The sequence below is a fragment of the Sinocyclocheilus rhinocerous genome, unplaced genomic scaffold (assembly GCF_001515625.1).
Source record: "Sinocyclocheilus rhinocerous isolate Xijiao unplaced genomic scaffold, SAMN03320098_v1.1 scaffold3243, whole genome shotgun sequence".
In the NCBI taxonomy this organism is placed as follows: domain Eukaryota; kingdom Metazoa; phylum Chordata; class Actinopteri; order Cypriniformes; family Cyprinidae; genus Sinocyclocheilus; species Sinocyclocheilus rhinocerous.
In genome coordinates, this window is record NW_015636692.1 from 255,561 (window position 1) to 281,100 (window position 25,540).

Below are 25,540 nucleotides of genomic sequence, written 5' to 3' on the forward strand. Positions count from 1 at the left end.
CTTTTTTTTTTTTTTTATCTTGCTGGAGTAATTTTCTCAACTGTTACTTTTATATTTCCAATTTCTACAATACATCGAAACTCGCACAACAGTAACGGAGCCCAGCACCACAACTGCCAAAGCCACTACAACCAGCACCACTACAACTACAACCACACCTACCACAACTACAACCACACCTAATACAACAACAACCGCCAACCTTAATACAATAACAACAGCCAACCTTAATACAACAGCAACCACCACAACAGCAACAACAACAACAACCACCACCACCACAACAACTACCGCCAGCCCTACTACAACAACAAAAGCAACAACAACAACAACAACAACAACTCCAACTACGACAACCACCACCACAACAACTACCGCCAGCCCTACTACAACAACAAAAGCAACAACAACAACAACAACTCCAACTACGACAACCACCACCACAACAACAACCACCACCACTACAACAGCAGCACCAGCACGTCCTCTGCCAACTGTAGCCATACAGATTGTCATTATAGAGGTTTTTACTCAAGCACTGAAGGACCCGAAAACTACGGAATTTAAAATCCTAGCCACAAAAGTGGAGACTATGGTATGTTTCAAATGGCAGAACAATACAGTGATACATATGTAGAAGCATTTGCAAAGATACACATACAAATTTAATGATTTTTTTATTTTATTTTAAATAACAGTAAAAATCTAAAGGAAAATTCTAAACTCAGTTTTGCACTTGCCTGAAAGTTTTGGGAGTGACAAAATATGATATTTTTTTTACCAATCTTGTTCAATTGTATAGTACTCTTTAAAAAAAACAAAAAACAAAAAACAAACAAACAACAAAACATGATCTACTTCAATAAAAATGGAATTGTTTCATAAAATATTAGGAAACATTCCTAAAACTGACTTACTGCTTTCACAGTTTGATGAAGTCTATAAAAAAAAGTTTGGGCCTCGTTTCATCAGGACCATCGTGATTGCATTCATGTAAGTAAAAAGTTTGATTCAATACTTTAAATGATTACTTTATTAATTTACACTCCATCATGCTTTAAATGTCAGACAGTTTGTGTAATTTTTCATGACATAAAAACGTCTCGGGTTACTCATGTAACCATGGTTCCCCGAGAGGGAACGAAATGCTGCGCCCCCTATGGGGCACATTGGGGAATGCAGCCTGCATGACCGGTGTCTGAAGCACGTGTAAAACAATGCCAATCTATTGGCCCACCTGGCCCATGACGTCATAGGCGGAATGCACAGAAGTATAAAAGGGCACCTGCTGAATACATCATCCACTGTCTGAAGGAGACGTAGACAGGCAGGCCAAAGGCATGACAAGGGGCGCAGCGTCTCGTTCCCTCTCGGAGAACCGTTCCCCTTTTAGGGAACTCAACGCTGCGCCCCCTAGGGGGCACATTGGGGAACGAAATCCAACCATGCCGTGCCAAGGTGCATGCCTGTCCACCTGGTGGGAGAGCAACATGGAAGCGACAGACATACACAAAGCCTTTCCTCAGAAAGGGGCCATGCCACTGATGCCACGGGCCGCTCACGCCACTTGGCAGAAACGGGGGAACCCGAATAGATCAAGGGGAACATCCCATTCAAGTTAAGAGCACAGCTATCCTCAGATAGCTATGTTATGTGAGCAGAACTAGCCTGGATACACAAAACCACTGACAAGGCTAACTAGAGAGCCTCTAGAGGATCTCAAGAGATGCTACCTAAATCCCAGGTAAAGAGAGTAGCTGCTGAGATAGCTATGTCCCTAAGGTCTTATGAAGGCTTGTGGACCAGAATAACATAACCAAGATAGCCTTCCTACTATCTACTTACTACCCTAGCAGGGGAGATAGCACTGTCTAGGCAAGGGCTCAAAGAAACCGACCGCTATTTTAAAACCCACGCACAGATATCCTCAAATAGCTAGGTACCTGGGAAGGGCTACAAGAAGGGGGACCGACTGAGACTACCCAGACCACAAAGAGTGGGCTGTCTACTTATGACCCAAAGAGGGGAGACAATATTGTCTAGGTAAGGGCTCAAGAGACCGCTACTTAAAACCCTAAGCAGGGGAGAGATCACTGAGCTAGCACATAGCTATCCTCAGATAGCTAAGCTCTAGGAAAGGGGTCCACTCCATGAGAGGGCTCACCGCAACTGCAGTAGAACACAGCTAGCCTCAGCTAGCTGTATTCAAGTAAGCCCGTCCCACCAAAAAAAATGGCTGGAATATAACCACCTTCAGAAGGCTATATAAAGGAGGTCCCCAATCCGTGTCAGTCCCACAGTAGGTTAGCAAAGCACCATGCTATTGACCAAGATCTCACAAGAGGGAGATCCAGACCATCAGTAAATGATTCGCTAAAGAGCGAACACAAACATCATAGTCTGTGATCAAGCCTGATGTAAGTAGTAGCCATAGCACTAGAGGGCTGGACACAGCTATCCTCGAATAGCAGTTCCCTCAGATAAGGCTGAAGATTGCCCAGGCCACGGAAGTGGGCCATCTATTTAAAACCCAGAAGGGGAGACAGCACAGTCCATGTAAGGGGCTCACGGAGACCACAATCTAAAAACCCTTAAAGGGAAGCGGTCTCCGCACTGGAGCACAGCTATCCTCGAATAGCAGATTCCTAAATAAAGGCTTCAGCACTTACTCGAGAACTTGTGCCAAAGGGAACCCAACCTAGTTATTAGAATCTAGGCTAGAACATAGCTGCTCTCAGACCGCCGTATTCCAGAGCAAAAAGGTATTCCCCATAACCACTCTAGGTGCTGAACACCCTGGGAGAGAAAACTCGCAAGCCTCTCACCACAGAATATTTAAATATATTCATGCCCAGCGAGGCTCTCCACACACAATAACATGCATATTAGAGAGGCACGGCCGAGCTGAATATAGCTCCGCCCACGATCTCGCAGGATCAGGGCTGAAACGACTCCGTGCTCACACTTCATCGTCATAACAACCCAACAATATCTGTGGCATCTGACAACCCGATAGAGAGGGAGTGCAGATGCCACAGATCAAAGCGATGACCGCGAGTTGAGATAAACTGTGCCGTGGCAGGAACCGGCCGCGAGACACAAACGCTCTGTTCCATATCCCTCGGGAATAGGAACAAACGCAAGCAGAGCCTAGACATCGTGATTCATCACAATGAGCGTGTAACTCTGAACGTGCGTGCTTCTTCGCCGAGACCAACGTGAAAGCAGAACATGCCCTCGAGTGTTAGAATCCAAACACAGAGGCACACATTTCCTAAGGCGCTGCTCGACTTGAGCGCTATTCACGGGATCCGATAACCCAAAAAGGGCATCTCAACCCCGCGAATCCCGCGATCCAAGTCTTCACTGTGCCTCGGCAACAGCGGAACCCGAACCGTGAGACGCAAATGCTTGTCACTCATCTCTCGAGAAGAGGGACAAACGCAAATGGAGCTTCTCATTGGATAACACTCACAATGAGCGCATTCAGAACCCTCGAGCACTGAACACGCAAGCTCCTGACCAAAACAGATGACAGATAGATCGTGTGCATCCTCAAGTGCCAGAAACCTCTGGAATGGAGGCACACACTCACTGCTCACTTGCCTTGGTCTCTCACACGCACTTCAAACAGATGGCTCCTGAAGACAGCAAAGAGGATGATGTATTCAGCAGGTGCCCTTTTATACTTCCGGGCATCCCGCCTATGACGTCATGGGCCAGATGGGCCAATCGATTGGTGTTGTTTCACACGTGCTTCAGACACCGGTCATGCAGGCTGCATTCCCCTAGAGGGCGCAGCGTTGAGTTCCCCAGAAGGGGAACTTGAATTTATGCATTTGACTATACTCACTACTGTCAACAGCACAAAATATGGTAAGATTTTGTCTCCTTTATACAAGTTAGCCATTTACAGTTATAAGTTAAGTTGCATTTTGACATTTGCATGATGCAGTTTTTTTTTTTTTTTATCTCTTTTCTCTCATCTCTGCACCACAACCCATCAAATATACGGATGTAATTATAAGCTGTAAAACATACCTTTTTCTCTAGTGGTGTTTCCAGAACCCGGGAGGAATTAAATGTACAGGCGGAGGTTGAGTTGGTGTTCAGTGAAGCGTCCACTGAACCGATCCCCAGCAACACTGACATTGTGCAGACTCTAAAAGAAGCAGCTGCTAATTCAACTGCAGGCTTCAACCTCACACTTGATGCCACCGCTATTACTGTCATTAGTAAGCTCATTTAGATATGCCAGATTTCTGAGATCTTACTATGTTAACTTGACTAGAAAAGTTCTACGCAATCTCTGCTCTGTTATCTTTAAAATCAATTCCTTTTTTGTAGAATCAGTAAAGATCATTCCGCTGACAATCCTCACCAACGGAACCTTTGTGGCTGCTCTTTCAAATAAAAGTTCTATTGAATTTCAGAACAGGGCTTCGATGATAAAAGCAGGGGTGAGTGTGACGTGTCTACTTATGAATTTTGGGTAAAATGCTTTTACAAAAGAAAGCCAATTTTGTTGAACAACTCTTGTTTTGCAGCTCGAACCTTTTTTCCTCGCTGATTACCCTAAATCATTCAGCACCATATCCGTAACAGACTTCAGGTATGAATATGCTGGTGCATTCTTGAAAATAGCTACTGATTCAACATAACACTCAGTTTTCATTGATGAATCTTGATTCCAAACTCTCTCCAGTGATGCCAGTGTAAAATTACGGAGCGTGCCCACAATCCGAAACTCCATGGATCTTGTATTTGGAGCGGACGCCGTTCTACCTAATAGCACCCAGATAGTGAACACTGTAGTTCGAGCAACTAGAAACAACACGTTACCCTTCCAGATCTTCACTTCTTCAATCATAATAAATGGAACCGGTGAGTGATGCACTTTAATCTTGCACTGCAGTGAAACATTGTGCACAGATGAGTATTTTTTACTTTGATGAGTACTTTGAGTATTTTTTTTTTTTACTGGAATTGTACAACCCTGTTATATCAATGTAGGGTAGAGTACAGTTGTAACTTGTGTTTTGCTGTCCTATACAATTAGAAAGTTTTGCACAATTTGTGATAATGAAAAAAATCAGTTCCATTTTTGTAGAATCACTGCAGAAAATTCCAGTGACAATCCAGACTAATGTAACTTTTTTCAAATACACGTTTTGTTGAATTTCAGAGCAGGGCATCAGTGATAAAAACCGATATATTAGCACACTAGAATGCCCTAAAAAAACATTAATTTGCAGACCCTAAGTTTTGGTGTGCATTGTGAACAATTTTACTCATTCTGCCCAGTACCTGCTTATAATGCAGGAAATTCAAAAATGTTCTCAATTTCTCGCATTGCAACCATGCACTTTTTTGGTTCCACTTTTGACATTCTACTAACTACAAGTAACTTTGCAACTACATGTCAACTAACCATCATTAATCTGCAACTACATGTCAGCTAACTCGGATTAGTATACTGTTTTGTTAGGGTTAGTAGAGTAAGTTGGGTTGCAAAAGGTGGAATATCCCCAGTAAATTTATGGAAACTTTCCTGGATTTTTAGGAAAATTTTAAGTTTCCGAAAATTTACTGGAAATTGCTATTGACATGTAGTTGCAAAGTTGAACAAAACTGACATGTATTCGACTAACGACTGTTAGTTGACAAGTAGAATGCCTATAGTGGAATGAAGTGTAACCCTCTTATTGTTTAAATACATACAATTCAAAATTTAATGAAATTTGATATTGAATAATGAAATCAAACTGACTTGCATTATTGTATAGGTTATTGCACAACAAAATCAGACAATCTTGTATTTCACAAACAAATTTCAGAAGATGATAAATCAACAATTGGCAATAACAAGCACAGTTTGTTTTATGATCAGACAGGAATAACAATTATTCACAATAACAGAGGAGTACGAAAAAAGGACTTTATATGATTGAAGGAACGTGGACTACAAGCTTGAAATTTTTCATGCAGAGAGAGAATGTTAATGTTAACGTGCACATGAATTTTAAGAGTTCAAATTTGCAGCGTTGCATCTGTACTCTGTCCGTTATACTACTTGAGCTTTAGACAAAATTCCAAAAGGTCAGTGAATGATCATTTCTGTCTGTTTTCATCTTTTTGTGATGCAGAACATTCATCAGGTGAAGTCAGCAGCAGGATCAGTGTGTTGACCGCTTCAGTTCTGGTTGCTGTGTCGCTTCTGGTTCCACGGTTTAACTGAACGTAACCACTCATGCCAATATAACTGATTCACACAGGTCTGAATCTTGCCTTCAGCTCAAGTGAAGGACTCAAATGAAGCTACTGATGCTACTTAATGAGTAGTAATGAAAGTAATATTTTATATAATCCTATTCTGAACACTTCAAACTAGATCTTAGCCATAATGGATTCCATATCGGTTCTGGATCTGCATATTTTGGTACATTTTCTTCCTTCAGAATCCATCATCATGCGCTTTACTATTAACTCCCAGAACTGTTCCATTTAGTAAGGACATTTTAGAACACACGAATACAGTACACAGGTTTTCAATGTCTAAAGTATGCTGAAATGCTATGCTATTACTGATTTCTCAGAAAAGGGATAAAACAAGCAACAGTTAAAAAAAACCCTCTTTATTTCATAAACCATTTCAACTGATTTTCAGTTTTATTAATATGACGACTTTAAAATATACATATTAAAACAGAACCATAACTACTATCATGTGCTGACAGAGGGAAAAGGTTGATTTAAAATGTTTGATCTCTTTAGACGATTCCACTTTATTATTGAAATATCAAATTCTAACGGTTGTCTCATACACACATACTTGTAGCCCTTTTGAAATGCAGCATAGCTTCTCCGAACGTAAGCCATGCATTGGAAAATGTTAAAGGTCTTTTTTATGCTGGCTGACTCTGAACAGTCTGGAAAAGGTTTTGATGAGCGAAAGGATGAAGTGTTTCAATGCTAATGAAACTTGTAAAACAACTCGAAAGAATGACAAATAGCTACAGGACATGACATCAGTCTAGGGGAGAAACTTGGTCTGAAAATATTGCACATTAACACGAAAACCTGTACAAAAACCACCACAACAACAACAAATTTCATGCACTTGTATCATACCAGTATTTTCTAAATTATTTATTCTAGACAAAAATCTATCTAATATTTCCTAAGTTAATTTAATTCTGAACTCAAAGGGATTGTTGATATTGTTCACACTGGATGTGGTAAACAATATGATGGTTACCAAGAGCACAAGTGAGTATATACAAACACTGTTAGATATCAAATTATATGGATAAATACAAGATATGCTTCAATTCTCTATATGTAATATTTATCACTTTTCTGGATAACATTCAATGTTGCATATAAGTGCTAAATAAACTCTGGTGACACAAGTACAATTATAATGGTAACAAGTAAAAGCAATCATTCTCACTTTCAGTCATATTTCTTTCCTCTCTTGTCAGCAGTAAAAAATTGCAGGCGAGTTTCTTATCAGATTATAATACCCGTCTGTCCAGTTCCTGCAGTTTTATCTGAGATTCATTGGTTTTATTTGGAAAGCATGTGATATAAGCACAAAATATTATCGATTGACATTTCACCCAAAAATGTTATGATTATGATTTACTTGCCCACCTGTCATTCCAAACCTGTATGATTTACTTTCTTCTGAAATGTCTCGGTGTTTTTAACCTTCCATAAGTCAATAGGGGTCAATGTTTGTTTGGCCCCTATTTTTGTTCCACAAAGGAAAAAGAAAGAAAGAAGGAAAGAAAGAATGTACAAAATGTTAAATTTTGGTTCAAGTATCCGACACTGGATATAAGATAGAGATATAAGATACATTTTTTATGTTCTCAATAAACAATTAATAGGCATAGGACACACACACACACACACACACACACACACACACACAGAGAAACAATATATATGTTTCTATATAAATGTTTAGATGTCAACATAACTCAAAACATACTTTATCCCAGCTTAGAGGTGAACTCTACTTTTTATCATTTACTCCTACAAATGAAAAAATGAAAAGTACTTTTGACAAATATGACTTATATGATAAATGTCGCAGCAGTGGCATAATAAATGCAAAATCATATACTGCTCACATCATCGAGGCTTTATCCTTGTTATTGCTCATGAACTAAATGAATCATGCCAGAGAAATGGATCACTACAAGTCCAAGATGAATATCCCAACTACAAGAAAGAGCAACTACAAGTAAGGGTGATCCCCTCAGGACGCTTTCAAAACATTGCTCTCAAACTGTTTGATCATGAAAGACAGGAAGGAGCTGGTCACTTGGAGAGACGTTGGGACAAAGGACCCAAACAGCAGTGGAAGTTCAGAGACCCCTGTGATCAGAGGTGGACTTAACCATTAGGCAAAGGTAGGCGACCGCCTTGGGCCCCCAAAAGCCAAGGGCCCCCTAAAATGCTTTTTATATGCGAGATGCGCGTTCAGTGCGGACGCACAAGTGGTTGCTCTGGTGTTTATTACCGCGACAACCGTCTGTGCGTCCGCGTTGAACGTGCTTCTTAGCAAAAGTAGGGCGATGTAGAAAATGGGGACGGAATCCCGGAATCTATTCATAAAAACGGAATTTACTGTGCAACACGGAATGTGACGGAATGAACGGCGCAGACGCGCGTTTCGTTTGCTAGTTTGCTATTTAAGCACCTGCAACGCTTGCGGTTGTCGTCTGTAGTAGCTAAATAGTATTTTTGCCATTTAATATTCACATACACTAGTCCATATCGCGTTTTGATTGAAGTGTACTGAATTGCATTTGATTTATTCATTCAATATTTGACGAATTCCGTGACATTGCTCATTACACAGTAAACATCTGTTGTGTAGCACTTTGAATGTACAAAAATTAAAGGATTTGTTTAATTTTCATTGGAATAAAAAATAGATTAATGTTTTTGCCTTCATTTGATTACCAGAAAAATGAAAATACACAACACAGAATTTCTAAAAAATAAGTAAATAAAATAAAAATTTCATAGGGCCCTATTATTGTATACAAATTAATAAATTAAGTTGTTTTTATGAATTCAATTAATATGTTTTTGATTAAACCATTAAAATGGAATACAGAAAAATTAAAATGGAAAGCACAGAATTTGGGCCCTAAGAATGTAATTTTTGTTAAACTTTTAATAGGCCTAAATTGCTGTTAAACAAGTTTCATGATTTTAATTAATTAGACATGTTTTTTGTTAAAAATGTTATATAATCATCCATAAATGTGTGAAATTGTATAGGGCCCCATTCCTGTATTTTGCCTGGGGCCCCCAAATCACTAAATCCGCCCCTGCCTGTGATGTTTTCTGTTTAATTGCCCATTGCTTTTTTTAATAATCCCATAAACCAGGGTTGCCCAATCCTATTCCTGGAGACATACCTTCCTATATATATATATATATATATATATATAAATCTTTAATTCAGTTTGGTACTTGCAGTTTCTTTGTAAGTAATTATGAAATTTACTAGCAATTGAGTGAAAATGTTTCTATAACAAATTTTGTGGGCATCATACACTTGCTAACTTTGTAAAAGGTTATGGTAAGTGTACCCATTAAAGGTGCCGTATGTAATATTGACAGCTAGCGGTTGAAATGGGTACTGCAGTCCAAATTCAAAATATTGTTTCTCCCAACCCCTCCTCCTCAGATGGGATGCTTCAGCGAGTTGTCAGATTGAGGACACACAATGGGAATGAGCGCAATTGACAATGGAAGTCAACGGGCCTTACACTTTAAATTGATTAATCCTCATTTTATTATGCCTTTGGTCATAGAGTTTTTTTAGATGGATGCCGAGGCTTTTTAGGTCAGGTAGAATCTGTGATCTCTGACCCAATTTGTTTGCTTGCTTCCATGGCTGTGATACACTATTTTCTGCTCTCTGGCAACCCGGGGTGTCGAAATACTATTGGTTAAACTGACAGTGGGCAGAATCTGTCAGGGGTGGTAAAGGAAGAGGAATCAGTTGCAGGGATAACAAGGATTTTATTGAGATTCAAAAACAAACAGGAACGAAGCCACTGTCCGAGAGGGTAAAGAGTCCGGGTCCGGGGAAGAGAAAGTCAGCTCAACAGCAGGTATCTAGGAAAAGGGGGTTTCCAGAGCAAATGGCCGTGAGTAACAGTCCACGAGCAACGAGACAGTCCAGCTCTCCAAATAATTCCAGGGGCCAGAGAATGGTGATGGTGGGAGGGAGAAGGAGAGGAACTCCAGGAGGGAGCAGGGAACGCTGGGCAGCGAAGGGAAGGAGGCAGGAGGCAGACAGAAGGGAGTCCAGCAGCCAGGGCAGAATGGGGGGCTGGAGAGTGCAGAGGGGAAGGGAAAAAACGAAAACAAAACTAAACGGCTGGAGCTAAAACTAGGAATTAGAAAGAACTGGGCTAGATCAAAAGCAAAATAAAAGTAAAGGAAACTAGGCAAGACTAGGCTAGACAAAACAGGAAAAAGGATAACAGTCAACAGCGACAAGAGCCAGGTTAACTCAGCAGAGCAGAGATTTCGATCTGGCACAGGACAGAAAACAAGAGGGGAATATAAGGGCGACTAATGATCAGAAACAGGTGTTACCCCTAACGAGATAAGGTAACGAGAGGGGCGGGGTAACAATAGACAATAGAGCACATGGCAAACATAATCACCTACTGACAGCCATGTGCTCCAAACAGACCAGGACACAACATAAACAAACCCAGATCAGACCGGTGCCTTGACAGTGCCCCCACCTCCATGAGCGACCCCGGACGCTCCAGGAACAGAGGAGGCCTGTCGGCGGTGGAAATCCTCGATCAAGGAGGGGTCCAAGATATCCCAAGATGGCACCCAGCACCTCTCCTCAGGACCATACCCTTCCCAGTCCACAAGGTACTGGTATCCCTTACCACGCCTTCTGGTGTCCAACAACCTCCTAACAGAGAACACAGGGGAACCGTCAATGAGACGCGGGGGGGCGGGGAGCAGACACACCTGGGTTCAAACGGGAAGAAATGACTGGCTTGACACGAGACACGTGAAAGACAGGGTGGACACGAGCAAAGACAGATGGGAGCCTGAGCCGCACTGCCGCCGGACTTACAACTTTAGTAACGCGGTATGGCTCTAAGAACCTGGGTGCCAGCTTGCGTGTTGGCACCTTAAGGGGCAGGTCCTTAGTGGAAAGCCATACCCTCTGCCCACAAACATACTTGGGTGCAGGAGTCCGACGACGATCGGCTGCCACCTTGGCACGTCTCCCCGCCCGAATGAGCGCCTTCCTGGCTCTTTCCCACGTGCGCCTGCACCTCCGGACAAAGGCCTGGGCAGAAGAGACCGCGGCATCAGGTTCCTGTGAAGCAAACAGAGGAGGCTGATAACCAATAGAACTTTGAAAAGGGGATGTACCAGTGGCCGCCACAGGAAGTGTATTATGAGCATACTCTGCCCAGGTGAGCTGCTGGCTCCAGGAGGCGGGATCGTGTGATGCCAGACAGCGGAGCATCCGCTCCAAATCCTGGTTGGCTCGCTCGGACTGCCCATTGGTCTGCGGATGAAATCCCGACGTCAGACTCGCAGAAGCACCGATCAGACGACAGAACTCCTTCCAAAAATGGGAAATGAACTGGGGCCCCCTGTCAGAGACCACGTCCTTGGGAAGACCATGAATCCTGAAGACGTGATCGACTGCCACCAGAACAGTTTCCTTAGCAGAGGGCAATTTGGGTAGGGGAATAAAGTTTGCCGCCTTCGAAAAACGGTCCACAACCGTCAATATCACGGTATTGCTCCTGGAGGAGGGGAGGCCAGTAACAAAGTCCAGGGCAATATGGGACCAGGGGCGGGTGGGGATGGGCAAAGGCCGCAGCAGACCAATGGGAGGCTTGTTAGAAGTCTTGTTCTGGGCGCAAACCGAGCAAGCAGCCACGAACTGTCTGACATCCTGGGGCAGTGAAGGCCACCAAAAACGCTGGCGGGCAGAAGCCAACATTCTCCGCACACCTGGATGGCAGACCAGCCTAGAAGAATGACTCCACTTGAGGACCAAAGGACGCAACGGACCTGGAACAAACAACAGACCAGTTGGGCAACCTCTCGGAACCTCCACCTCCCGCAAGGCCTCCCTGACCCGCCTCTCAATACCCCAGGAAACAGCCGCCACCACGACACCCCGGGATAAAATTAGTTCCGTTCTGCCGGGCTCAGGAGGTGTGAGAAGAATGCACACGGGTGCACCTTCCCATCAAGGGGGGAATCGCTGAGAGAGGACCGCCCCAACCCCGACCTCAGAAGCGTCAACCTCCACAATAAACTGCAGATCAGGGTCTGGAACAGTCAAGACAGGTGCAGACGTGAAACATGATTTAAGTTTCATAAAAGCCCCCTGTGCCTGCTCAGTCCACCTGAAAGGAACACACGTGGAGGTTAGAGCAGTTAAAGGAGCAGCAGTTTGACTATAGTTCCGGATGAAACGCCTATAAAAATTAGCGAATCCCAGAAACCGCTGCAATGCTCTACGAGAGTCGGGGACTGGCCACTCTGAGACGGCCCTTACCTGGGCAGGATCTACCTTAACCCCCTCTGCCGAGATTATCTGTCCCAGGAACGGAACGGAGTCTGCATGGAATGTGCACTTCTCCACCTTGACATACAGTTGGTTCTCAAGTAACCTCTGCAGCACCTGATGGACATGCTGAGTGTGTACCTGCAATGATGAAGAAAAAATCAGAATGTCATCAAGGTACACGAAGACAAATCGATTGATCATGTCTCTAAGCACATCGTTAATCAGGGCCTGGAAGACAGCTGGGGCATTAGTAAGCCCAAAGGGCATCACCCGATATTCAAAGTGCCCAGTAGGGGTGTTAAAAGCTGTCTTCCACTCATCCCCTTCCCTTATCCGAACCAAGTGGTAGGCATTGCGGAGGTCCAACTTAGTGAAGATACATGCTCCCTGCAGCAGCTCGGGGGCAGAGGACATCAATGGCAGGGGGTACCGATTCTTTACAGTGATGTCATTCAGCCCACGATAATCGATGCAGGGGCGCAAGGAACCATCCTTCTTCCCCACAAAGAAGAACCCCGCACCTGCAGGAGAAGAGGAAGAACGGATGAGGCCAGCTGCCAATGACTCCTGGATATACTTATCCATGGCCTCCCTCTCCGGCGCTGAGAGAGAGTAAAGGCGACCACGAGGCGGAGAAGTGCCTGGGAGAAGGTCGATGGCACAGTCATTGGGTCTGTGAGGGGGGAGAGATGCCGCCCGAGACTTGCTAAAGACCCTCCGAAGATCGAGGTACTCCGCAGGAACACCGGTCAGATCCGCAGTCTGCTCCTCCTGAAACAAAGAACAAGAAACACCAGCAGACGAGGCAACACCCAGACAAAATTTGTGACAAAAAGCGCTCCATGCCAACACAGAGTTCTCAGCCCAACTAATGTGGGGGCTGTGTTTCACCAGCCACGGGTTCCCCAGCACAATAGGTGTGCTGGGAGACTCGAGGAGGTAAAACGCTATCTCCTCACTATGGTTACCAGAAACAGTTAAACTTACAGGGGAAGTGACGTGAGTAACTTGGGTGAGAATGGAGCCATTGAGGGCCCGGCAGTGAGTCTCTCCTTGAGAGGGGTGGTAGGAATGCCCCAATGAGCCACCAGGGTAGCATCAATGAAATTACCCTCAGCCCCAGAATCCACCAGGGCTGAGCATGGCCTTGAAAAAGGTCCCCACTTGACAATGGCAGGCAGCTGAGTAAGGAATACAGGGGAATCTGATACAGGGGTGACACTCACCAGTACTTCCCCATCTACTGGTGAGCCCTGGCTTTTAACGGACATGCTGCAGCGAAATGCCCAGATTTTCCACAGTAAAGACAAAGTCGTTGGTTGAGGCGTTGCTGCTTCTCCTCTGCTGCCAGCCAGGTACGCCCCACCTGCATGGGCTCTCCTACAGGAAGTGGCTCAGGGCGAGCAATAGCGGCTTCAGAGACAGAACGAGGAGGGATTTGCCCAGAAGGGTGAGCCATGACCCGTTGACAGCGTAGATTGATTCGCGTCTCGACATGAAGTGCCAGATCCACCAGGTCATAAAATGAAGCCGGAAGGTCGTGGATAGCAATCTCGTCCTGAATCTCCGGGTTGAGCCCCTCTCTAAAAACATCCCAAAAGGCTGCTTCATTCCAACCACAAAGCACAGCCAGTGTCCTGAACTGGAAAAAAAAGTCAGGCGTCGCTGCTTCTCCTCCACTGCCAGCCGGGTACGCCCCACCTGCATGGGCTCTCCTTCAGGAAGTGGCTCAGGGCGAGCAATAGCGGCTTCAGAGACAGAACGAGGAGGGATTTGCCCAGAAGGGTGAGCCATGACCCGTTGACAGCGTAGATTGATTCGCGTCTCGACACGAAGTGCCAGATCCACCAGGTCATCAAATGAAGCCGGAAGGTCGTGGATAGCAATCTCGTCCTGAATCTCCGGGTTGAGCCCCTCTCTAAAAACATCCCAAAAGGCTGCTTCATTCCAACCACAAAGCACAGCCAGTGTCCTGAACTGAATAGAAAAGTCAGTGACTGATGACTCGCCCTGCCTCAGTCTGACCAGCTGACTGGCTGCCTCCTTGCCAGCGACTGAGCAATCAAACACCTTGATCATCTCCCGACAATAACTCAAATGTGGCACAGTACGGCGCTTCTTTCTCCAACACTGTAGTTCCCCACTCTCGGGCCTTCCCAGTGAGTAGGGTGATAACAAATGCGACCTTAGCCGCTTCGGTAGCAAAGGTGGTGGGCTGCAGGGTAAACGTGATAGAAACGGGGGGCTGGAGAGGGCAGAGGGGAAGGGAAAAAACGAAAACAAAACTAAATGGCTGGAGCTAAAACTAGGAACTAGAAAGAACTGGGCTAGATCAAAAGAAAAACCCTAATATCAAAAGTAAAATAAAAGCAAAATAAAAGTAAAGGAAACTAGGCAAGACTAGGCTAGACAAAACAGGAAACAGGATAACAGTCAACAGCGACAAGAGCCAGGTTAACTAAGCAGAGCACAGATTTCGATCTGGCACAGGACATAAAACAAGAGGGGAATATAAGGGCGACTAACGATCAGAAACAGGTGTTACCCCTAACGAGATAAGGTAACGAGAGGGGCGGGGTAACAGTAGACAATAGAGCACATGGCAAACATAATTACCAAATGACAGCCAGACAGACCAGGACACAACATAAACAAACCCAGATCAGACCGGTGCCTTGACAGAATCTCACAGACCAAAACAAAAACAGACATGCTGACACGGAATGCACATTTTCAAAGCAGAATAAATGGCTTTAGTTTTGTTTTTTGGAGAAACAAGTATGTGAACTATGTGTGAAGAATGTTTCCTAAACATCTGCAAATGTATTATGGTGTTTTTATGCTTTAGTACAGTCAAAAAAAAATTACATACAGTATGTATACATACATACAGTTTAGGTGTTTTCAGGGCCGTCCTTAGGGGGGTGCAACTGCTGCGGTCGCACCGGGCCCCGCGCTTGAGGTCTATGTGTGCACGTGCCTGGCCGTAAAGACTGTTGTTAACCTTCATTGTGAATCCTCGAGAGAAAGTGTCCTTTTTTCTGTTTTTTTTTTATTTTTTTTAATAAATGAATATATATATATATATATATATATATGTGCGCGTGTGTGTGTTTCTGTTTGTGCACAGCTTTCCCTGTCAAACAAATAAAAAATCAAAATATCAGGTCGGGTCAGGAAATGTTGAGACCAGACTCAGTCGAGTTCCGATGCCTTTCTCCCTCCGCGTCTCCGCAGCACAGCAGAGTAGCACTGATCGGCACATGCATCACAGACATGCAGAGAGTCGCAGAGGTGAAGCCTTGCCTCCCTTTCCAGTTGTGTTTGTCTTGGTGTGGAGGTGAGTGGTGATGAACAAAAGACTAAGCTACCTGTGCCTCGAATTTACAGCTAATTATCCAAAAGGCAATTATAGTTATTTGTCTTGCTAACATCCATGACTCATGAGAGAGCTACCATGTAAAAGTTTAGCGAAGGCAATAAAGTCTCGTAGGTTAGACCAGTGCGCGTTCTTTCACTGCATGATTCAGTTTATTAAAATGCATTTATGAACAAAAGACTAAGCTACCTGTGCCTCGAATTTACAGCTAATTATCCAAAAGGCAATTATAGTTATTTGTCTTGCTAACATCCATGACTCATGAGAGAGCTACCATGTAAAAGTTTAGCGAAGGCAATAAAGTCTCGTAGGTTAGACCAGTGCGCGTTCTTTCACTGCATGATTCAGTTTATTAAAATTCATTTAGAATGATCACAAAATTCAAGACATGGGGGCAGAAATGTATATATTTATATAATTTCATATAGTTAATCAGTATCACGCGAAGACTGACGTTTTTTTCCACCAAAAAGCAGCATGATTACAAATGTGACATTGATTTTATACAGCAGTTCAATAAACAACAATTTAATATTAAGACACTTACGTTTCAGACACAATATTTACAGTTTTTGTTCTATTTCGCCAACAAATATAATTCCAATTTGCGTCTCTGAGCAACATGACGCTGTTTTGTTCCTGAATGAATAAACCGTTTAAATGATTTGGTGCAGTCGCAATGACTCACTTATTAACAGTGACTTGCTGCCACCTACTGACAGTTTTAAATTCACATTTAAAGTATCTTTTCTTTTTTTTTCTTATAATTTCAAATATAAGTATTCAACGTTTTATGCATTTGTAACTGCAGGTTAAATTAATTCATGTCCTGCATTAAACAGTGTGTAAATGCATCTAAATGCCACTTCTAACGCAGCTTCTGTGTTTTCTCTGCATTGCAAAGATAAACTTTGTCAATACTGATTTAATTTGCTTGGTAACAACCCAAATAACGTATTATTCTAATTGACTGATTCAATTTAAGAATTTGACTGAAAAGATGATGCACACTTTTAGAAAAAATGGTTTTATAAAACGTAAAAATGCCCATAAAAGGTAAAAATCTATTTAACCTTATTGGAAAAGATTCATTTCTATCACTGCTGTGAACTGATCACCACACAGAATATGAAGAATATAAAAAACTTTAGGAGTCAGCGGTCCACGGTAGTCCTTAAGATATCAGCACAATAACACACTCAGCAAAATATCGTCTAATTATCATTATCGATAAAATCCCAGAAAATATTGAGATATTTTTTGACAATATCGCACATACATAATATATTTAACGTTTTGTTTAGAAAAAATATATATATGAGAAGTGCCCTTTAGAGGTCGCTATGGGGAACGGTATACCCACGTTGCCAGGCTGAGGGAAGTGCATGCCAAGCACCAAGGCGAGCACTATGTACCAACTCTACCAAAGCTATGGGAGTTGCCCCATGGATGCCTTCATAGCTGTCAGTGACATTATCCCCTTCGGCCAAAGGCCTGAGCTGCATACCCCAAAAAACTTACCTGTTAAGGGCTGGGCTAGAAAGCCTGAACCCAGGGCAGAGCTCGAAGGCTTGGAATCAGAAACAAAAGAGATTCCTTTAAGGGGATACGGCCAAGCATCTAGGACAATAAATAGACCCTGGCCTGTCACCCAGGGGGCTACTGCCAGCTCTGCATGAGCTTGCCCAAAGGAACTGACTCGATAGGTCCTTGGTAGCAAACACCCTGCTCAGGAAGGTATCACCAAGGATATATAAGTAGAGTGGGGCCCAAGGTGAAAACCGGGGCCTGAGCCAACTCAGAGAAAGGGAACGATGCTGACAGCGCGTAACCCATACCATACAGGATTTTAGAAAAGTGTGCAGAATGCTTAGCGTGCACACTTACCACAACATGAATTCTAGAAACACCATTACTAAGGGGTCACTGAGGCTGTTTCTTAGACAGGCCTAGAAACCCTATGTGACTGTAGCATGCTCAGGGAGCAGTTACTTAATTCAGCGGGAGTCTGCATGCTCAGAGTGCATGTGGATTGAAAATGGCATACCTCATAGAAAAAGAAACCCTCCATATGAGGGGAGCATCGCCAACTCAACCATAATAGTCACAGGACAGGCTTCGGAGCATTATGCTCATACATAACTTGAAGGAGCGTAGCACCCAGCTCTCAAGAGGGGGACACAAACGCTCGATTTGCAGTTTGCTCATAGATAATCCTCTAGCGTGAGGGGAGCACTACAAGCTTAATCATAAGAGCAGCATATCAGGGGGGCAGAAGGTGGCCCAACAACCTGGCATGACTGCCCACCGGAGCTCTATAGAGTAGAGGCCCAACTCTCAAAATAGGAGAGGAACTCAGACGCTCAGTCTGGGAGTGGTGTGCTCAAAGGTAACCCTCTAAGGTGAGGGGAGCACTGCTAAGATCAACCAACAAAGAGAGCAGCCTAACGCGGAGGCAGAGAGAGGCATCCTGACATCCTGAGGCTGCTGCTCAATGGAGCTCCAAGGAGCTTAGGACCCAATGAGAGGAAGTCTCAGATGCTCAATTGGGAGCGGCATGCTCAAAGGCAACCCTCCAAGGTGAGGGGAGCACTGCTAGGCTCAACCAAATAGGGACAACTAATCAGGGAGGCAGCAAGTGGCAAACTACCTGATGTCGCTGTCACGGACCTTAAAGAGCGAAGGGCTCGACCCTTAGCAAAGGGAGAGGAATTCTGAAGAGGTTCAAGAAATGGGCTCCCGGAGTGCAGTATAATGTGGTTATCTGATAAGGACATGATATAAATCATCTGTCCAACAACTGCAGACAGATATTCACACTATGCAATTCCTATATAAACAGAAGGAAAATTTTCCCGTCAGGTCTTTTCCATGTTCTGCCCATCAACCGTGAATCGCGTACAATGGGCAGACGATTCTCACCTCAACCGCAACGCGCAGCATGCATTCAGCTCCCACGGGAGCTAAACACGCAACGCCCACGCACTAGATTACCTCAGAATTCAAACAAGAACGAAAACCGCTGCTGCGAATGCGTCGCTATTCCCGCGAGAAGCGAATGCACTCATGCAAACGCTATCTACACACTTAAGTAAATGGTGAAGTACTCACCTCCCTCTCAGTAGTCCCGCGAATGCATCAAAATGAGCACAAGCCGTCTCATCGTAAGTCGAGCGCGTTCAATTCATGCTTATCCCTCACAAGAAATAAGCAATGAGTGCAGAGCGCATTCAACTCCCTCGAGAGCCAAACGTGCTTGCTCTTCACCACACACACACAGCACGCGAGCCGGGTGAAACTGCAGGTATCAGAGCAAAGCCTCTAGCAAGAGAACATGCACTCCTAGTCATGCTTAGCTTGTCGCTAACATAAACAAACGGTCAGTGAAGACGAAGAAGAGGATGACGCATTCTTCCGGCGCCTTTTATACTGTGGTTGCGCCGGTAATGGCGTCATAGGCTGTCGCCGGCCAATGTTATTAGGCTTGTTTGAGATGAGCAAAATTTGCGCAGAACCGGGCTGCGTTCCAGTCCATTTTTTTTAATGCCCTTCACTCGCAAACTTCCCTCCGTTTGCGAGTGCGTGTCTAAAAGTGGAGTGGAACGCAGCCCAGATCACCGGTGATCACCGCGACATGCATGCCGGTTAGAAAGTGTCCGAGTTACGTCCGACTTGCCGAGTTACACGTCATGCTGATGTGTGCCAAAAAACTCTTGCGACAGCGAGGTGGCTGTGTCGGATTGCGCAGTCGAGCGCAGTTGCTCTCCACCGACTGCGCTGATCAAAAGCATGATGGGAAACGACTGGCAGACGACACAGTTTAATGCTCATTGGTTCAGACAACCGTAATGCTGAGTTCTCTTCTAAAATATATATATATTTTTTTATCTGGTTTCATGTGATTATGTATTTAATTAAATTATGCATGAATATTCCCAAAATGATGTTTTATTAACCAAGTTCGGGAGGAGCACGTTCAGATAATTAACCCGGCCAATTCATCGTCAGCAAATATATCGCCTATCCTATCAGCTCGAGAGAGAACCTCTAGAAATAGCTAAACCGCCTTACCTTCATTCTCTCTGCAGTTTTTCAGCATCCCTCCACCACCCTGACTCCTCACCATCGGCCCGTTCCTACCCCAGTACGGGGGGGGAGCACTCAGGGTCTGGGCTAAGTACCGAGCTCGGAGCCCTCTCCCCAGACAGCACGCCAAATAAGCATAACCTTTACTCTGTTTATTCTATGTAAGTGTGAACTCGTGTACACTATGACAGTGCGATCTCTGTATGAGATATGTGATTGTTGTCATATTTCTATAAAAATCTAAAATGCATGTTTGTATTAAAGTAAAAATGAATGATAAATACGCCTATCGTATGGAATTAAATAGCAAGCACTTTGAGTGTCTTGTTTATCATATTTAGTTTTATATAAAGCCAACAGAACTGAAATCATATCATGTTTATCACCAGCACAGCACATGAGTGTGAATAACGCGCTATCCGCCTTTGATCTCGTAGGTATCTGTTTCACTTCGACAGGTTAGAACTGTCCGTCTTGACTGCACTTATTTCAGTCCTTCATTTCAGGCGAGGCGAGGTTTGCATCTCAAACAAGCCTATTGTCGTGTTTAGATGTATGCTTCAAACACTGGTCACGCCAAAGCCGTTCCCCATAGTAACCTCTAGAGGACGCAGTTCGAAGTTCCCTCAAAAGGGAAATAACTTTATCTGATAAACAGACTGTTTTGTATTGTCCTCCTGCATTATCAGCACACGTTTACAGTGTTTTCCTGTTTAACACTGTAAAACTGCTTTGACACAATCTGTATTGTATGAAGCGCTATATAAATAAAAGTTACTTGACTTGACTTTTTCACATCCTCTAACCTGATAGAATCATATAGTCTGAAGCAAAAATTGTAATCTGTCTATATGTATATATATATATATATATACACAGAAAAAACGTCAGCATTGTTTGTTAAAAGATTCCTTTAAAGATGAACAGAAAATAATGCATGATTTCATCAGAGTTTAGCTTGAGTGAAATCGACCTGAAAATAAACCACTTAGACAATACAACTGATAATGATTAGTTAAGAGATAAGAAAAAGTACAAAAAGAATATTAAAAATATATATAAAAATATATTTAAAATATTTCCTTCTCCTCATCTAGTCCTCAGTATGTCATAAATGAGGAATGCATTGATAAGATCTCAGTCCAGTTTGGTTGAAAACGGAATGTATTAACAATGCACCTCTTAACTGCTTAAGAATGAATTAGCAAAACTTTGGAATGCTGATTTACAGACATGTGAATTAGAAATGGTCTTCCTCCTTCTGTCGAATCAATAGACCTTATGTTAATGACATACGTCGCTGACACATCACATGACTCAAAGAGAGGTAATAAAACAATGAATTTTAGAAATGCATGACTTCATTTACCTTTACCATGGGACTTACAGCTTAACCCATGTATTTGATATTACACTCAACTCCATCATTTCTTGAAGCGATTAGACCAATTGGGTGAGTTTAATTTGCTTTTCTTCTCTATAAACTTTCATTAAAAAAAATCTTATGCCTGTAAATACATAATATTTGACTGAAATAGGAATATTTTCCCAAACAATTAAAGATGGATAAAATGTATTATGAAATAAAAAAATACATTTCAAAATGTGTATAAATAGTATTTTCAATGTAAATATCTATGGAAGCCCATTTACACCACTAAATAAATAAATAAAATTTATCGCAATTATGAGTTTACATCTTGCAATTCTTTTTCCTCAGAATTGTGTGATATAAACTTGCAATTCTGAGATTTCTCTCACAATTCTGACTTCTTTTCTCACAAGTGCAAGTTTATATCTCGCAATCCTAATTTTTTCTCACAATACTGACTTTTTTTTCTCTCTAAATTTTCAACTCGCAAATGCTTGTTATATAGTCAGGATTGCACGATATAAATTCACAATTTAAAAAAAAATAATCAGAATTGAGATTAAAAAAAGTCACAATTACCTTTAAAAAAAATTATTCAGTGGCGGAAATGGGCTTCCATAAATATCAGTCACTGTTAAAGATGTTAATAAATAATAAATAGCTTAAGAATCTGCCATATACTTACATACAGTGTCAATAAACACACACACACACACACACACACACACAATCTGTAGCAATACTAAGACTGTGGCTATACTAGCTATCCTGGAGTTGGAATTTGCATACATAATCTGGGTAACTAAAGTTAAAAAAAGGTAAAAAGACATTTTCAGTGAATGCAATCTCCAGTCACAACATAAAATAGTTGAATTATTTCGTGATAATGGACAAAAGTAGCTGTCATATGTTTCCACACAACTTTATGTAACCACAGTCAGAGTACTGCTGCTTTTTATGATCTACAGTCATCACAGAGGTGATAATTGCTGCCAACTTTTAAGTGCAGGACTAAAATAATGACGCAGAAAGAGATCAACAGCCCAGCAAGACAAATTAATATAATAACAATCAGAGTATATATAATATATAATAAAATATATAATATAATAATGAATATATTAATTTGTCTTACATGGGAAAACTTACATTGAAAATACTTTTTTTCTTATTGCCTGCCTAACAATGAGTGAAAAGAGAGAAGAAAGAGACAGAAAAATTAACATGAATGAATACTAGTCTTACAAGTTAGTCATCTAATTCATTTTTTCTTTAAGACTTATCGTACATTACATAAAAACGTAGATAACTTGAGTTGAATACAAAAAAATAAGTTTCATTACCATTGGATAACTGCTATTTGATCAGACTTGTTCTTAAGACACGGTCTTAACATAAAGGCTAAATTTATGCAACGGGCCCCTGAACATTGGATAAAGCCAGGTTCAAAATTCCTGTTTCTTTGCATTTACATACTGCAGTCAAAGGTTTTTACAGATTTTGTATCTCTTTTTATCACTCCAAAAAATCAGAAAATACTGTCAACATTTTCACCTTGTTTTTAGAAATAAAATCTTAAATAAAGCAGCAAATGATATACAAACAAACCCTCAGTAAAAATCTTCAGAATATAGAGAGGAATAAAACCGCTAAGTTTGGTGTATGTAAGTGCTGCTGAAGTGGAGAAACAAACTCATTTTGAGAAATGGCCTTTAAAGATATGTATTGTAATTAAAATTTACAGATGCAAATAGATAAAGTGCAATAACAAAACCAGGCGAATGGCATTAACAAATTTCTCAGTAAAAACTTTCAAAAAAATAGAAAGGAAATAAACTGCTAAGTGGAGATACTGCTGCTGAAGTGGAGACACAAACTTATTTTCAGAAAACATCCTTTGAAGATATGTACTGTAATTGAAACCTACACACGCAAACAGATGAAGTGAAGTACACTGAAATGTGTACTTTGGGTGTATTTTCTAGTCTGAAAGAAGACTTTATTGAAGCAAAATGGCTCAAAATCTCTTGCCAAAATGTCTTGCCTTAAGTTGAAACCTAAACTCAGCCCATAATTGAAACCATCACTTGACCCAACCAAACAGGTACAAGTTCTATTCTCCAAGGAAGCAGACCCAGACGCAGACACTTTAGGTACAAATTGACTGCAAAAAAAATTTAAATTGTATTTTTATTATTATTCATTATTTAAAACCCCAAACCCAGTGCAAACGCAAAGTTAAACATTAAAATCTGACCCAATCCCAGAATGAAACCCGACAGATTGTGAGGTCTCATTGAACTCTAGACATCTAACAAACCTCATTCAACTCATCAGCTCATTAATCAAATGCTCCATGACCTGAACCGGGTGTGTCAGACAAGGGAGACAGTTGAGGAGTTTCCAAGAGAGAATTGAGAAAGGCTGGGCAAGGCATTTACTGTATACAACAAAACCAAATTATTTAAAATCTGTATTTTGTTCATTTATCTCTCATCTTACGTTATGTTCAAATGTGATCAATTCTTACAGCTATCAAGATGTGGAGAACAGTATTGATGACCACCGTTTTTATGTTAACTGGTGAGTTCATGTCTTTTCACATTTATATTGAGAGTGTCATATTGTTGATCCCTCTGTTTTTTACTCATTCACTTCTGTGCACTTGTTCTATTGTTTGATCATTTTTAACAGCACATACTGCAATCAGAGCTCAGTCAACAACAATGACTGATGTTACAGCAGCTACAGACTCAACAGATGACATCGCAACAGATTCAATTATTCATGTTACAAATGATTCTACAGCAGACACAACTGATGGATTTGCCACAGAAATATCCATGGAATCAATTACAAGCATCACTGGGGAATCTATATCCGGATTAACAGGTGAGTTCACTTCATCATGTTGCACAATAACTTCACAGAAAATAATTTACTGGAAAAAAAAATCACATTGTTTACAGATGAATCAACCAACGGTGACCCGATAGAAATGACAACAATAGAAGAATTTTCAACATCTTTGCTGGATGACCCTACCACTGATACTACAGATCTGTCAACCAACACACCAAAATTTACGGCAGGAACTACAGCATTTGCTGATGAATTACCAATAGATTTCACAGATGACTCAGCCACAAATGTTACAGATGAATCAACAACAGACTTTACAACTGATTCATCAGAGGAAGATTCAACAGAGGAAACTGAATCATCAACTACAGGATTTACTGATCAATCAACAACAACACAACCAAACACAAGAACTATAGCTGAATCCACCTTAGAAGAAATAACTGTAGACTACACAGACAATACTACAGATGATGCACAGGAATTGACAACAGCTTTCACATCAGACATATCTACAAATGATTCATCAGAGAAAGATTCAACAGAGGAAACGGGACTATCAACTGTAGGATTTACTGATCAATCAACTACAACACAACCAACCACAAGAAATATAGCTGAATCCACCTTAGAGGAAATAACTGTAAATGTCACTGATGATACTACTGATGAAGAATTGACAACAGCTTCCACATCAGAGATATCTACAAGTGTCTCAAACAAACCAACACCATTTACAAATGATTCATCAGAGGAAGATTCAACAGAGGAAACTGAACCGCCAACTACAGGAGTTACTGATAAACCAACTACAAGTACAAAACCTCAATCAACCACAAGAATTGCAGCTGGATCCACCTTAGAAGAAATAACTTTAAATGTCACTGATGATACTACTGATGAAGAATTGACAACAGCGTTCACATCAGAAATATCTACAAGTGTCTCAAACAAACCAACACCATTTACAAATGATTCATCAGAGGAAGATTCAACAGAGGAAACTGAACCGCCAACTACAGGAGTTACTGGTCAACCAACTACAAGTACAAAACCTCAATCAACCACAAGAATTACAGCTGGATCCACCTTAGAAGAAATAACTTTAAATGTCACTGATGATACTACTGATGAAGAATTGACAACAGCGTTCACATCAGAAATATCTACAAGTGTCTCAAACAAACCAACACCATTTACAAATGATTCATCAGAGGAAGATTCAACAGAGGAAACT

The 25,540-nt window shown here is 42.0% G+C and overlaps 1 protein-coding gene across 1 annotated transcript in view; it reads left to right on the forward strand.

Annotated features, from left to right (window-relative positions):
* Nucleotides 1-290: 290 nt before the first annotated feature.
* LOC107748032 (uncharacterized) overlaps nt 291-25,540 on the forward strand; it is a 35,150-nt gene continuing 9,900 nt past the window's right edge. The window contains exons 1-3 of the mRNA XM_016562678.1: nt 291-595; nt 929-993; nt 4,054-4,235. Of these exons, the coding sequence (XP_016418164.1) occupies nt 593-595; nt 929-993; nt 4,054-4,235 (250 nt within the window). The 5' untranslated portion in view covers nt 291-592. The remainder of the gene's footprint in view (nt 596-928; nt 994-4,053; nt 4,236-25,540) is intronic.